The following is a 16,638-nucleotide window of genomic DNA, read 5'->3' as shown; positions in this document are numbered from 1 at the left end:
CGAACAGTAACTGAATGCCTCGATGCCACAGGAGGTTGGTGGGACCTTGATTGGGGAGGACAGGTTCGTGGTAATGGCTGGAGGCATTAGTGGAACGGTATCAAATACATCAAACATGGCTTCCATGCATTTGATACCATTCCAGTCGCTCAGTTCAGGCCATTATTACGAGCCGTCCTCCCCTCAGCAGCCTCCTGTGCTCAATGCCCGTCTGCTTGCTTTACAGTATATACACTAAGCCACGGCCACGTGACTGTCTGAAGGAGCGAGCTATTTTTGTGATCGGGACGGTATACCTAACAAACTGGCTGCTGAGTGTACAACTGCATTTCCTGAGAAGTTGGGATAAGAACATTAGTGCAAAATCAATAGTGCAGAAATACTTTTGATGTGCGTGTGAAATGGATAATCTATCCAGTATTTTTTTGTATATATATATTCCCTATCATTCCATTTATAGCTTTAGATCTGGTTCAGCGCTTTGATCTGCCTGTGGCCGGGATCTGAATAAGAATCAGGATCCTCCACATTTCTCCACCTTTCCTCCAGACAGTGAGTTGTCATGTACCATGGAATGGCCCTTCTCACAGATTCATCACAATCCACTGATGGTGTGAATGAAGCTGATCAGGAACCCACTATTCCCAATAACAAAGGCAAGAAGGACAGCATTTTTGAACCATGCATCCTGTGGGGGGAAAGAAAAAAAACATATTAAATTGTCAAAAGTGCAGAATATTATAGACAAATACAAACTGGCATTTTGCACCAGTCTGTCATGACAGCCTTAATATCAAATGAGTAGCTAAAAACCAGCAGTTGATTTGGTTCTGGGTGCCAAGATTATTTTGGACCAGCAGTTGCTAGTAAATCCCATACATTTACTCCTGAACAATCAAATAGCATCTACAGGGTCTAATCAGACAGAGCTGACTTCATAAAAACATGTCCAAGAAAAGAGTTCATCTTAAAACTACATCTGGCTTCAAAGTTGAATTCTTACTGGCCTTTACACTTCAAATGACTTAAAAGCTTCAGAGATAAACCCTTAAATCTGTGCTTATGGCCTTACCCAAGTGCTGTCCTCTGAGTCGTCAGCAAGAATCCGTTGCTGATCAGTGTCACTCGCTTTGGAAACAAAGTCACAAAATCCTAAAAACAGGGAAAAATTATTTACCTTGAAGGAATATAGCATATGGGCTATTTACACATACATTGCAGTCGGAAAGTATTCAGACTCCTTGACTTTCCACATGTTGTTATATAACCTTATAAAATAGTTCTCCCCCTCAAAATCTACACACAACCCCATAATGGACAAAGCAAAAACACGTTTATACATTCCAAATGTATACAGTATAAAAAAAACTTAAACATAATTACAGTACATATGTTCTCAGACCCTTTACTTTGTTGAAGCACCTTTGGCAGCAATTACAGTCTCAAGTCTTCTTGGGTATGACATATGCTTTCTTCTGGAAAATGTGAAGTCCAAGATGGACAAAGGGGGTGTTGTTGGGGCTGTGTTTCTGGACCTAAGGTAGGCTTTTGATACTGTTAACCAAGAGATTCTCATCACAAAACTCGTCCAACTTCCCCGAAAGCCTAGAATCTTGTTAATCCAACTGCGGTCAGATTTAAAAAGGATTTACTGCGAAAGAATATGATGCAATTATCTGAGAACAAAGCCCCATAAAAATAAACTGTTTCAACCAGCACAGGCGTGTAAAAAAAAAAAAATAACAATGAAATAAATCATTTACCTTTAACAATCTTCCTGTTTGCAATCAGAATGCTCATTGTTACACAATGAATGGTATTTTGTTTGATAAAATCCATTTTTATAGCCTAACACGAAACATTTTGTGAACCGCTTGTTGTCAATTCTGTCTCATTCCATTTGATGACAGTCAATGTAAATACACACTAAAAGTGACTTTATCCAGTCATTTTGGTTTCATTGCAATCAACTGGTTTGTAACAACCAAATGGTCATTTCGCGGGACGTATTGACTGAAAGAAACCGATTTGAAGACAAGTAATGACATCATTGTGCACCAATGATATGACCGCTGTTTCGTTGAGTGACTATTTTAACCCAGTGACCACTGATCGTCTTGAAATCTAGCTGGGTCGATAGCCAATGAGCTGAGGTAAACAGCAATATGTAATGTTTGTGTTGGAAGACCAACCCATGTAGTAAACTCCAGCGTAAAGATGGTCATTCGCCATTGAATATTCATACCAGAAGGAGCCGCGCATGTTACGCACAGCATTATTTTGGTAAAGCGCATCTTCAGCTGTTTATACAGTATATCAAATCAGTATGGCGACTAAGTCAGGGAAAGCTAAATACAGATGTACACAATTTTAGAAGAAATTGATCAGGAAAGTGAGACGGATTGTTGGAGGATGATTCATTTAGCGATTCCCAAATGGAGGAATATTTTTTTGAACCGAGAGGACATCGTTTTGGACTGGTAAGTTCATGATAATGCAGTTTGAAATATTATTATTATATATTATTTGTGATTTAATTTTAGTGAAATATATAAAAATGTAATGAAATGTGTAAAGTACACTTTAGCGGGACACCTGTCGACAACATCCGGTTGAAATTGGAGGGAGTGCAAATCAAATAATCGTAATATTAAACATACAAGTATCTTATATCATTTAAAAGCTGAAGTTCTTGTTAATCTAACTGATTTACAAAAGGTTTTACATAGAAAACATACCATGCAATTGTCTGAGGACGGCGCCCCACATAAACATATTTCTCAACCAGCACAGGCGTCACAAAAAGCGATTAAATAAATCACCTACTTTTGAAAATCTTCATGTTTGCAATCCCAAGAGTCCCAGCTACAACATGGTCGTTTTGTTAGATAAAATCCTTCTTTATATCCCAAAAAGTCAATTTAGCTGGGACCGTCGATTTCAGTAATCCACTCGTTCAACATGCAGTCCAAAAAGCTACTGCTAAAATGTATCCAAACAAGTAAAATGACATTATTTAATCCTCAGGTACCCTAAAATGTAAATAAAACTATAATATTTCATACAAAAAGTAATATGTTCAATAGGAAAGTAAGATGAGTAGTTGGCCGAAAGACTGATATTGTTCCGGTGCTCTTTTTACTAAAACTCAATTCTTGCTCATTTTAAGAAACAAGCCTGAAACATTGAACAAAGACTGTTGACATCTAGTGGAAGCCATAGCAATTGCAAACTGGGAGCTGGAATTACATAGGAACAATAGCTTTCCATAAGAGCCTGGGGCCTCTTTTTTTATCAATTCTGTTACAGTTTCAGACATTTTAACAGTTGTAGAAACATGTGTTTCCTATATGAATATCCTGGCTTCTGGACCTGAGTAACAGGAACTTCACTTTAAGAACGTCAGTCAGGCGGAAATTCAGGAAACTAGACCCTATCCCCTTTGCAAACGCCAAGCGGGTTGTCATGTGACTTTTACTGGAGGAGTGAGTTCTGTCTGCCACTTTACCATAAAGGCTTGATTGGTGGAGTGCTGCAGAGATGGGAGAACCTTCCAGAAGGACAACCATCTCCACAGAGGAACTCTGGAGCTCTGTCAGAGTGACGATTGGGTTCTTGGTCACCTCCCTGACCAAGGCCCTTCTCCCCTGATTGCTCAGTTTGGCTGGGCTGCCAGCACTAGGAAGAGTCTTGGTGGTTCCAAACTTCTTCCATTTAAGAAGGAGGCCACTTTGTTCTTGGGGACCTTCAAAGCTGCAGAAATTGTTTGGTACCCTTCCCCTGATCTGTGCCTTGACACAATCCTCTTAGAGCTCTACGGACAATTCCTTCAACCTCATGGCTTGGTTTTTGCTCTGACATTGTCAACTGTGGGACATTTATATAGACAGGTGTGCGCCTTTCCAAATCATGTCCAATCAATTGAATATACCACAGTTGTACTCCAATCAAGTTGCAGAAACATCAAGGATGATCAATGGAAACAGGATGCACCGGAGCGCAATTTCAAGTCTCATAGCAAAGGGTCTCAAGACTTCCCTTTTTTTATATATAAATTTGCAAACATTTTCTTTTTAAATCCATTTTTGCTTTGTCATTATGGGGTATTGCATGTAGATTGGGGGGGACAATGGAATCCATTTTAGAATAAGGCTGTAACATAAAATATGGAAAAAGTCAAGGGGTCTGAATACATTGTATAACCGGTTATGAAGGTTGAAATAAATGTGAGGATGTGCATCGTCTTAACAAGATACACACTAATCATGTGTGAATAACTGCTCATTTCAAGAATTCAAAAAGTTGGCATATAGCAAGAAAGGAAGTAATGCATTTGCACATCAAAGTTGGATGAAAGACTCAACTTGTCACCTATAAAAAGAACTTCTCACTGATGTCACAACTAATGGAGATCAACCGATTCCTTACGTGTTTTAATGTAGCCTTTTTTATGGAGCCCAAGAAGCACCCTCAAGAGAACGACCCATGCCAGGAACCCAGCCAGAACCACCAGGCACCAGGAGTGAGGCAGGAGCACAGATTGCTGGCCCATCCCCAAAAACATGGCCGCCACTGCATCACAACAGGAAGAGTGTATCACATGATAAAGGATAAGGGTTTTCCCTGACCATGTGACCGGACCAGGAAAAACTCAGGGCCCAATGCTGCATTCACATGCTCGTCGGAAGTGGGAAACCTCCCAATAAGGAAGTTGCAAGTCCGATATAATTGTGTTCAAGTGCTTTTGAAGTCGGAAAAATTAGCTAAAAAGTTAACTAGAAAAGATAGCTAACGTTGCTAATGATACAGTAAGCTAGTGTGACAATACTGTCAAACTATCTTAATTATCCACATGGATAAGCTTGTGAAACTGATTGTCGTCATGTTTTGGTTGAAAAGGTGAGATGTCAGTGGTGAAACGAAACTCAAACACTCAGGTAAAAACTAATCTTCACATGACTTGGAGGGTTGTTCAAGTAAAACATTATATTTCTGTTGACTCCGACATTCCGTGAATGCACCACTAGTTATAGATAGGACCCTGAGCTTTTCCTGGTAAAGTCACATGGTCAGGAAAAATTCCTGGCCCAAAACAGGATTTACTCAATGGGAAGTGATCCTCAGCTAGCTACTCAGTAACAGTGACATTCAATAAGACAAAATTAGGACTTTGTATGTGTTAGGTTATTTAGCGTGACTATCAAATATGTACTAAAAGAACAGAAGAATTTCCAGAAGGTTGACTAACCAGCCATAATCTCAGCAACAGTGCCAGCTCCCCAATGCAGCCAATTAAACACCCACCTCCTGCAAAGAAAGAACATTCAGTGGTAGGAATACAGGCTAATAATAGAATACCACTTATTATATCACAGCCATGGAATGGATAGAGAAAACAAGGGCACCAGAGTCAATATACAATCCAGCCATTACTTGTATGGGTAATGGTAACACTTCATTTGTTTTTTTGATCATGGCAATGTACATATTTTCATTCAATATCACCAAATGTGTGTATTATAAACCGTTTAGCATGAGGTCTACGTAATAATGTTTACGAGCAGTTTAGCAAAGCATTTCCAGCATTAGAATCTTCTATTGCGGTATGGAGTACAGTTGGTAGTCAATTGGGCTTTACCTGGAGGAGTCAGGGGGAGGTCTGAGAGTGGCCATGATAGGCTGAAGGAGAGCCAGGGCTAGTACAGTACATCCCAGGTAGGGATGGGCCCCAGCATGCTGGAGACACCAGAAAGACAAAATGCTCTGTATTAAACACTAAAGCCCTCAATGCAAGCAAACAACTTTTTTTACCCAGACTACCTAAATTGACCTAACTCTAATACACACCCACTGGACTCTACCCACACATACTTACACCCCAGCACACAGTCATATGTCCTTACACACATGCACTGATGCCACACATTATCTGGCCTGTTGCCTAGTCATTTTACTCCTACCTATCTGTACATGGCTACCTCAGTTCTCATACACTTTCACAGCGACTCCGTACTGGTACTCCCTGTATAGAGCCATGTTATTTTTTTAACTCGTTAGTCACAGTTTATTCCTTGTGTCTAGGGGTTGCACATTTTGGGGAATATTCAGAGGTGGAAACTTTCCGTGGGAATATATGCAAATTAATACCATTTAAAATGTAGATGTTCTTTGCATTGGATACATTTACCATATCATATGGAGACAGAAACAAACCTTTTACCTTATCATAAGTAGACTACTGCAAATGATTAAATCCTTCCAATAGAAATAACAATTTAGTTAGGAATTGAACTTTAATTAAATGAGTTGACTCTTCACGAGATGATTTCACAGAACAGAAGAAAGGGATTGAGACTCCTCCCCTCCAGGAGACTGTCAAACATGATACCAACACCACCCCAACGGGTGTTGCTGTGCAGCTTCAGTGGTGCTCTTATTCTTCTCACTTTGCTTGGTGAGGTAGATTGCTGCTATAACTGGATGACCCTTCACATACCTAACCATTTCCTTGGCTCTCTTGTAGAGTGTCGCCATTGTTTTCAGTGCCATGGTGTCATTGAGGAGCAGATTCAACACATGAGCAGCACATCAAAATGGGTGTGATGTGAGGGTAGGACTCCACTTTAGACCAAGCAGCTTTCATGGTCGCAGCATTGTCAGTCACCAGAGCAAATACCTTCTTGGTCCAAGGTCATTGATGACTGCCTTCAGCTCATCTGCAATGTAGAGACCGGTGTGTCGGTTGTCCCTTGTCTGTGCACTTGTAGAATACTGGCTGAGATGGAGTTAATTATTCCTTGCCCACCAACATTCAACCACCCATCAGAGATTATTGCAATACAGTCTGCTTTCTTGATGATTTGCCTTCCTTCACTTGAACTCTGCATCCAACAAATGAGTAGATAAAGCATGTCTGGTTGGAGGGGTGTATGCTGGGCAAAGAACATTCAGAAATCTCTTCCAATACACATTGCCTGTGAGCAGCAGAGAAGCAGTTGCATTCACAGCTCGAGCAAGACATGCATCAGGATTTCTGACTACATTCCTCCATCGAATAAATAAAAAAATATTTGTTTGAATCGGTCCATGACAGTTACATTAGTCAGGCACTCAAAATCAAAATATCCTCCTCATCCATCAACAAGATTCATTGCCCTCTGCTGGCTAAACGAGGTTAAGGCAGTGTATAACATCGCAGGTGTGAGGCAGAAGAGGGATTTTGTGTGCTAATGCTTACTAGCTTACCTTACTCCAACCTCCTCTGTAGATGAAGGGAAGAGTGAAGGCCACACAGGTAAGCAGCACTGTTAATATCATCAACCCTCGATGCACCTGGACAAACACAGGACACGTTGATGCTTATCACCTTTAAGCAGTGACATATGTACAGACAACCTTCAGTTTCTTTCACATACCTGGAACCAAATTCTCTGACCAAACAGTGTTCTCTCTGGCCAATCAGGCTTGAAGTAGCTGGCTACGAAAGTACCCGTGCTTCCAGCCAACATCCAGGCAATTAACATCAGAATGCCTGATATTACAAAAGAGATAGCAGGTATTACAGATGGGAATCAGACCAACACTTTTAGAGGAGCCATAAGCATTCATAAATCAAGTTGTAAAATGCTGCATGTATCAAATTGTGGACACGTCTGACATGACATATTGACTTGGTATTGCGCATAGAGCTAAATGTTGGTTTTATGTAGTTACAGAATTCTACATTTGTTTGCCTATCATTTGCAGTCTCCAGTCCACTCACTGTGAAATTTCATGAGAAGTGGTGACCGAGAGCCATTGAGAATCTCTGCTGGGCCGTTGATGACCGACTGCTGTGAGGATATGAGGGGTTGGCGGTCATGCCTGTGCACCTCGCCTCAAAACAATGGTTTGAGAGAGAGAGACAAGTTAGCAGCAAGTCATTTACAGTAGCTACAGGCTTCTCATATAGGTAATGTGTCACCATGAGTGACAGAGGACAGTGAAGGTGACATCCCACTGGGAACACTAAGGTTGAATCAATATGGTTTCCATGTCATTTCAATGAAATTAAGTTAAACCAACGTGGAATTGACATCTGTGCTCAGTGGGATATAACGGGGGAGACTCCATCTATAGAAATATTGCCTGCAATTAAAAGGCTGCACGCTATTGTGTGACAGCATCATTTGAAGTCATTTCAGAGCCAGCGTTAAACTAGTTGCCTCTCGACCCTCATAACCTTATCTATATTGTCACTTATCATTTGTCATAAACAGGTCATTAAGGTGAAAAGTATTTCCTTTTTCTTCACAATGCACCTAAAATGATTAAGATATATATACACACATACACAGAATTGATTTGACATTTACTGTCATGGTAGTCAGTTGCGGAAGCGTGGGTGTCATTAAAAATGTGAAATAAATATTTGTTATGAGACTTTGCCGAGGGCAATAACACCAGCCAACCTCATAAACCACAAAATCCTTGACCTGAGTCAACAGAAAACACTGACATGACATTTTTGTTAGCTAGGCGATAACTAGAGTAAAGTCAGGGAGCTTAGATCCTAAAGAACCGGATCTGAAGTTGCATTTATATTTTATGATGTAGTGTAAAAGATATGTAGATGTATGCAAAAGACAATCTGCTAATGGATGTAATAAAGGAAACAATTTGCAATACAGCCCTTCCTTGTACAGTAATTAGAGAGCTATTAAAATGTGGGGAAGACCTTTCCAGTATCCCAACACACTACTACAATAAAAACGATCAAAATTTAAAGTTTTTTTATTAATTTTTAACTTAAGTACTTTGTGTCAGCATCCAGCAGTGATCAGCTGGTGGTTGCATAGTAAAGGTGTCACTAGCTCCAATTCTAATTGACCTGGCACCAGTTGTGAAAATGGGCTGTGCTGGCCCAGGTTTCCACCGAACCAGCGCAAATTTGAGAATTCCGTTTGAACAGCTCGAATTTGGCCCTAATTTTAAGTGCCAATGGAAACAGGGCTTAAGAGGTTTACAATAAAACTATATCACAGGTCTATATCTGTATGCTCAAATCTGATCAATATGATTTTTGCATTCTGCCCTTTGTTGTTGGTAACCATATTGGACAGGTACAAAACCATACCATGATTGTATATCATATTGCAACTCACCGTTTTCAGCTTCACCGGATGCCATGAACAGGAAGTACTGTGCGTCCAGGCTAAACCGGGTCGGGTCCTGTGGGACAAGAACTTGTCGACGAAACTGACACTGAATGACTCCATCCGCCAATCTCCAGGCCACATCTGTAAGAACATTCTATAGGAAAAGGAAATAATGGCATGTCTATAGCCATCTGCCAATCCTTAACTTTGAGTCCCATGCAGGAAAAGCTTGACTAGAATAGCTTGCTGAACTTGTAGTTTATTAGCATAAGAAATGCAACAAACACAAAAGAGGGACGCAACATCTTGTTTGCTGAATGTTAACAGCAGCCAATAAAAGTCACAGGTAGTTTGAAAGAAGAGCAAACGCACGATGGCGGTAAGCTATAGCTGTCACCTATTCAAACCCATAACCATTCAATCTTCGTGAAGTGAACGCCTTCTGCATCAAACTCATCCTATATCATTCAAGGATGCCATTAGAATATTGAAGAGAAGGTATGTCACTTAACTATTGACAGCAAGTAAGGAATGAAGCAACAATAGAGAAAGAGGGTAGGATAATATCAGGGGAATGTTTATGAAAAGTATATATATGCATCAGCCTACTAAACATACAAATAGGCCCCATTACATTTCATATACGTATTGGAGAATCATTTGGTCTTTTTTGGGCTTGGTCTCATGAAATGTTTTTAATGTAGGGCTCAATGTAGTGTCAGGCTTGAAAGTTCAATCAAAGCGCTAATCAAATCCAGACATAGGCCTATTTATAGTGCTTTTGAATGGCGCTTCCGGTTTTGGCGGGAAATACCGGGTTACCTGGGACAAAAGGGATTTATTCTCTGGATGGAACATTTGTAAAATATTGAACCCTAGCAGGTAGGTCTATAGAAGAGACAATTCAAGTAATTTACTGTGGGGTTTCACCTCAGAGGCCTCCTGTGGGTAGGACCTTCCTTTGACATAAGCTGCGCTCACATCCACCAAGCTGTCATCCCTCACACATAGGTACATGTCATCATCCCCCTATCAACAGAATAAGGAAGGAAGGAAAAGCATACTGTTACAGCCAAATGCTACAGTACTTTATCTAGCAAGTTGTCAACCAATGCTAACTTACCATCCATGTGTCATGGGAGAGGGCGAAGGCAATGTAGCCATCTGAGGGCCCACTGAGCTCAAACACCACAGTCTGACCCTTGGGGGTGAACGACAGGAAGAAGCACGATGGATCTTTTTCCGGGTCACATCCCACTGGGTCCAACAGGCAGGACTTCTGTTGGCCACAGCCCACTGAGCTGAACTGAGACAGGAGGATTCAAGAAAGGAGACAGTGAGAGAAACCGACAGAGCATGAATGGGGAGGGGGGGGGGGGGGGGGTTCTGTACCAAAACATACAGTAATGTACACTGTTTATATTCCATTACACAGTGCTTTCAGAAAGCATTCAGAACCCTTCCTCCACATGTTGTTATGTTACAGCCTTTATTATAAAATGGATTAAACAAACATTTCTCAATCTACACACTACCCCATTTAAACATTTACATAATTATTCAGACCCTTTGCTATGAGACTTGAAATAGTGTTAAGGTGCATCCTGTTTCCGTTGATCATCCTTGAGACTTTTTGGCCGATACCCGATATTTCCATTGCCCCCTCCCCCCCAAAAAAAGATACCGATATTTAAAATTCAGCTACCTTTAAGCATTCTATAGTTAACTACAAAGCTGTACAGTGCAATATAAAATGTCAGTACACAGAATAGGCTGACTGGGGAGGTGATATCAGTCATGCGATAAGACCTACAACACTAATATTTGTGTAAACTCTTCAGTTGTGTTCTGTGGGTGTCACAGAGTAGACTGATACACCATTTCATTGCTTCACATTCCAACCTTGTCTAAATATGGCACGATTCCACTAACTGTATCCCGCATCACTTTCAAAGAGGTACTTTTATTTTGAAGCAAACTGCAACTTCCACTATTGTGCCTAATCCTTATTGTGGCTAGCTTCTCAGATAACCCAGTCTGGTCAAGTCTCACTAGCCAGATGAAGCTAGCTTGCTGCTTTAATGTTAGCTTTGGGCAACAGGGTTAAGTAGCTGGCTAGCTATTTATTTTCATGAACTGAAGTTGTTCCGCCTATTGAAATTGAACAAGTAGCTTCCTAGCTAATACTTACAAGGATTCCTAAATCATTGCTAAGAACAGTGAAAATGACTGCAGTTTCTACTGGTCATTGTTTTCAGGCTGGTTGTATTGGTGCTAGCTAGGTACTAATAATGCTTTCCAACCAACACTATTGTAAACACAATTTGTGGCCGGTGTTTGCAGACTCCTGGACAGCTTTGACAGTGCTACTGATCGCAGTGGTGGCACTTGGCTTGCACGTGCAAATTCCAGATCCATATTGACAGTGCAAACCAAGCCATGAAATCTAAGGAATTAGCCATAGAGCTCCAAGATAGGATTTTGTCAAGGCACAGATCTGAAGGGTAACAAAACATTTGACAGCCCGCTTGGAGTTTGCCAAATGGCACCTAAAGGACTAAGAAACAAGATTCTGGTCTGATGAGAAGCCAAGATTGAACTCTTTGGCCTGAATGACAAGCGTCACATCTGGAGGAAACCTGGCACAACCCCTATGGTGAAGCATGGTGGTGGCAGCATCATGGTGTGGGAATGTTTTTCAGTGTCAGGGACTGGGAGACTAGTCAGGTTAAGGGAAAAATCAAGGGACCAAAGCAGAGAAATCCTTGATGAAAACCTGCTCCAGAGCGCTCAGAACCCCAGACTGGGGAAAAGGGTCACCTTCCAACAGGACAATGACCCTAAGCACACAACCAAGACAACGCAGGAGTGGCTTCGGGGACAGGTCTCTGAATGTCCTTGAGTGGCTCAGCCAGAGCCTGGACTTGCGCCTGATCTAAGATCTCTGGAGGGACCTGAAAATAGCCGTGAAGTGATGCTCCCCATCCAACCTGACAGAGCTGGAGGGGGAAAACTCCCCAAATACAGATGTGCAAAGCTTGTAGCGTCATACCCAAGAAGACTTGAGGCTGTAATCACTGGTGCTTTAACAAGGACCTAGGTAAAGCGTCTGAACACTTATGTAAAATGTGACATTCAGTTGGTTTTTTTAAATACATTTTCTAAAATGTCTAAACCTATATCTGCTTTGTCATTATGGGGTACTGTATGTACAGTGATGAAAAAAACAATTTAATCAATTTTAGAATAAGGCTGTAACGTAACAAAATGTAGATAGTCTCAAGGGGTCTGAATACATTCCGGATGCACTGTATGACTTACTGGTCTGGGCAACACAGAGGGAGTTGACGTCTTTATGGTAGTGGAAGGTGTGGTGGGTTTAGGTGGGATGGGAGTTACCCCACTGTGAGACACAACAGGACTGGGGATTTTCACCCAGAAAGTCTTGTAATGAGCCACTACGGTCACACTTAATTCAGAAACACAAATGCATTGTTAACTATACACTCAGGATATATATTTTTTTGCTGTAGATTGTAAATGACCATAGCATGTCATGGAAATGCATGTGTGAGACAGGGAATGCAGATGGACTCTAAACACTCACAGAAAGTTGACAGCGTCGGGTGAGTTTTGGGGAGCTTTCCAGATTACCACCATTTGTATCTGTCTGGCATCACTTGTGTGACTGACAGCTGAACCCTAAATAACAAAAAATTAAAAAACTATAATAAATTGCAAGAAATGTAGAGTATTGAGGCCATGTGTATCCTGAGGTCATTGTAAAGGACTCATTCCGAGTCAAATGAAAATAAACGCATTTGCATAAAGGTAAGTAGGCCTACCGGAGTGTGGCCACATTGCAACAGTTGTGTGGTTTTAGGATTGGTCAGGATGAAGGAGCCGACAGCGTCAGAGTCCGGATTGGATGCATTTCGAGCCTCGAGCAGGAATCCCTCGAAGTATGTTGTTCCAGATATGGTAACTAGGGACATTTACATGACAGTGTAAGAGTGTGCTTCTGTTGGACCCAGAACAATTCTTTCAATGCCAACTGAATAAAACGCTGATAAAAGGGGCAGATGTCTAGTCCTCTGGATTATTCACATCCTCTCTTTTGATCCTAGCATGTTTCTGTTCAGATTATTGTGCACAAGAGCTCTAGGAAAAACAGACGATGTGAAATGTATTGACAAAACTCTACTTCTGTTTGGAAACACCCTGAAAACCCTGATTACATTGAGTTAACCATTTAAGAAGCTTTCTATTCCCATAGTCTATAGAATTTCTGAATGTATTCCTCTTGTATTAACAAACTGTTATCATTACCTTGGATGTAATCTCCAGAACTGAATTCAGTGACATTGACAGCCAGAGAGTAGGGAGAGTGGGTGGTATTGGGGGCATGGCCATGTTTTGGCATCATACTCCCACAGGCTTCAGTCACTTTTCCATTGGAGAAGGCGTCAACTGATGTCAAACAAAGAGTCTGAACTAACAGCTGGATGGTCCATAGCCTCCCACCCATCTAAAAAAGACAAAATAAAACCCTCTAATACACACCCTTGAAGGCAAGCACATGTTCAATGACTATATCAATAACCATTATTACCACCTACAAATGTACCACTTGCAGATACACTACATGACCAAAAGTATGTAGACACCTGCTCGTCAAACATCTTATTCCAAAATCATGGGGGTTAATATGGAGTTGGTCCCCCCTTGGCTGCTATTACAGCCTCCGTTCTTCTGTGAAGGCTTGCCACTAGATTTTAGAACATTGCTGTGGGGACTTGTGTCCATTCAACAACAGCACTTGTGAGGTCTGGCACTGATGTTGGGAGATTAGGTCTGGCTCACAGTCGATGTTCCAATTCATCCCAAAGGTGTTTCACGGGTTTGAGGTCAGGGCTCTGTGCAAGCCAGTCAAGTTATCCCACACCGATCTCAACAAAACATTTCTGTATGGACCTCGCTTTGTGCACAGGGGCATTGTCATGCTGAAACAGGAAATGGCCTTCCCAAAACTGTTGCCACAAAGTTGGAAACACAGAAGCATCTAGAATGTCATTGTAGGCTGTTGCGTTAAGATTTAACTTTACTGGAACTAAAGGGCCTAGCCCAAAACATGAAAAACAGCCCCAGACCATTATTACTCCTCCACCAAACCTTACAGTTGGCACTATGCATTGGGGTAGGTACCGTTCCTGTCAGCAATGGGTGTTGCTGAAATAGCCAAATCCACTAATTTGAAGGGGTGTCCGTATACTTTTGCATATATAGTGTATTTCTCAGTTAAGTTCTTGAATGTGCCACATGCTAAGACAGTGAAAGTTAACAGACATAGCATTGAGCAAACCAATGAAAAATACTATTCTAGCAGTAAACTAAGTAATTCAAATAAAGCATGTGGTCATTTCAAACCAATGGAAAACAGTATGGGAACTGACGAACTAGGACAAAAGACAGTTTAAAGGACATATCTCGGACCATGTACTCACCTCCAGCATACTTTACTGCTTGCGAAAAAGATAGTATGTGTTTTATTGCCTGAGCAAGGCTTTTTAAAGCTCATGCCCTGGGCGGTTCTTCCTCTAATGTGGGCTTGCCTTGTATGGGAAGAGGCATGGCTTACATAGTGTGAGTACCGGTCTCTTTAACTAACATTCCACTTGCCACTCCTTGTCATTGCCAAAGAGAATGGCTTTTCTGCTATCTCAATGTTCAAGTTATGCGCTGGATTTAGAGCAGAGTTGCTCATTGGTTGTTGGAAATTGTGACGACCCTCCCACTCTGTCTGTCGAATTCTTTCTCTTTGCTCTTGTTTTCCTTAATAGGATGTCGGTGGGTGGAGCCGGGAGGGTCGTCAGTGAAATGGGACACACCTGGGCCCGGGTGTGTACCAGGATAAATACACCTCTTCCCCATTCATTGAGGATAACAGCTTCACCACAGCAGATGAATCGGCTACAGATAGTCCAAAACATGACAATAAAAATGGCTTAGAGACTACTAAGATACAATCACTACGTTAACAGCATATCTGGACTGACATCAGAAGGGAGCCATGGGACAGACCAAATGGACCACAGATACACATGTCCATAATGCTGAAACTGACCTAGAAGTGAGGAAAGGGGAGAAAGGAGAAGAAAAAAATATATATAAAAAAATTCAGGAAAAATAATACTCATTTCAACAAAGGAAAAAATAAACATTTAAAAAAAAAAATACAATCAATTGTGTGTATATGAAAGTGTGTAGATATATGTGAATGCACTCCTTAGCGCCCCCACCCCTCTTCCCCTGCACAGTTGTGAGCTATAATTTTAATGACGTTTTTTAAAATTTTTATTATTATTATTTAAAAATTAAAAATAGATATTTTTTAAAGTAAACACCACAAACTCATGTCGGTAAAAGAAAAAGGTGAAACTAATCTACGCCTGTTCTGATAAAAAACCTTAGGGCATCTAGCCTCGGGGGATGCCTTGCTTGACCACACCCTCCTTCCTTGCTCCTGGCCTGCCCTGCCTCTTCCACCAATCCATTTGTTTCTTATGGACAGAAAAGAGCAGAAGTTCTGAGCTGTCCGATCAGGTCCGTTGTTTACTGAGCATTGAGGAGACTCTCTCCATGCAGACACAGATTTTGGTTGTGGCGTTTTTGTGGCTGTTTTTGGTTGTTTGCGTTGGCACCTTTCAACACCCCTTATCATCACATTTATGCATTCAACCACTCACTTACACTACTGATTACTGACTACACACACACCATTGTTAATTAGATTTAGTTTACTTTAGTTAAATAAATATATTTTGTTATTCCCTATCTCCATGTTGTCTCCTTGTTTGTTACGTGCTTTGAGTCGGTTCGTGACAGAAATAATATTAACATTTGTTGAGCCTCAAATAGAATTAGAATGTATAACAAAGTTTAAAAACTCATATTTAGATGTTAGCTAGGCCCGTTTTGTGGTTGGAATTATTGTTTGAGAATTTAGGCATGAGCTATCAACTTTTGACAGACTGGCTTCACAGAGTTTCTAAACTCATTACTAAACAACTGTACTATCTTCACTGGTTTCTTCTGGACGAACAAAAAACGTTCCCAAATGTGCATAATTGTGATTGGAGGATAGCTGTGAGGGTGATCAAATCCGGAACTAATCCTCTGTTCTCCTCAAATGTATTAATGATAGAATGTTCATAACTGAAGATTGGCAATAAAGCCAGTCTCTTAAGCACATCACATGGAGTACAGGGAGGGATTAGCTAAAGCCTTTAATGCATAGAAAGTATTTGCATCATCAATAATCAGATTTAAAACCATGGTTATACCTATGCGATTAAATATGTGGTTGTTGATTGACTAACTGCAGTATAATCATGGTTTTGGATGACCTCAGCTGATGCAGTAATGTGATGCCGTACTGTATCAACCAGGTTCTTGGGTAGGGCAGAGTCAATGGAGACCTGAACTAGGTCATGGATATGGA

General features: G+C 41.0%; 1 protein-coding gene across 2 annotated transcripts; it reads right to left on the bottom strand.

The window, feature by feature from the left end:
- Positions 1-417: 417 nt before the first annotated feature.
- LOC115114285 (putative ferric-chelate reductase 1) lies at positions 418-14,824 on the bottom strand. 2 transcript variants are annotated; one of them, XM_029642396.2, is made up of 16 exons: positions 14,642-14,824; positions 13,467-13,665; positions 12,983-13,122; positions 12,745-12,839; positions 12,459-12,606; positions 10,261-10,443; positions 10,068-10,166; positions 9,144-9,291; positions 7,763-7,876; positions 7,416-7,531; positions 7,246-7,332; positions 5,639-5,736; positions 5,249-5,307; positions 4,429-4,572; positions 1,073-1,152; positions 418-688 (listed from the first exon to the last, which is right to left on the bottom strand). In XM_029642396.2, exons 1-16 carry the CDS (start codon positions 14,648-14,650, stop codon positions 596-598), a joined length of 1,812 nt encoding a protein of 603 aa, XP_029498256.1. In that variant the 5' UTR covers positions 14,651-14,824; the 3' UTR covers positions 418-595. The 2 variants fall into 2 exon arrangements, with proteins under 2 accessions (XP_029498256.1, XP_029498257.1); XM_029642397.2 differs by having other exon boundaries at positions 12,459-12,558.
- Between the last annotated feature and the right edge of the window lie 1,814 nt (positions 14,825-16,638).

The sequence above is a fragment of the Oncorhynchus nerka genome, linkage group LG9b, assembly GCF_034236695.1.
Source record: "Oncorhynchus nerka isolate Pitt River linkage group LG9b, Oner_Uvic_2.0, whole genome shotgun sequence".
Classification (NCBI taxonomy): domain Eukaryota; kingdom Metazoa; phylum Chordata; class Actinopteri; order Salmoniformes; family Salmonidae; genus Oncorhynchus; species Oncorhynchus nerka.
Note: the sequence above shows the minus strand (reverse complement) of the source record. Positions and strands in the feature narration are given on the sequence as shown.

Coding starts and splice junctions, on each gene's coding strand:
- LOC115114285 (XM_029642396.2), bottom strand. Junction 10,167..10,260: donor TCTCCCATGACACATGGATG/GTAAGTTAGCAT, acceptor TTCTGTTGATAG/GGGGATGATGACATGTACCT. Junction 4,573..5,248: donor TGTTGCTGAGATTATGGCTG/GTTAGTCAACCT, acceptor GTTGTGATGCAG/TGGCGGCCATGTTTTTGGGG.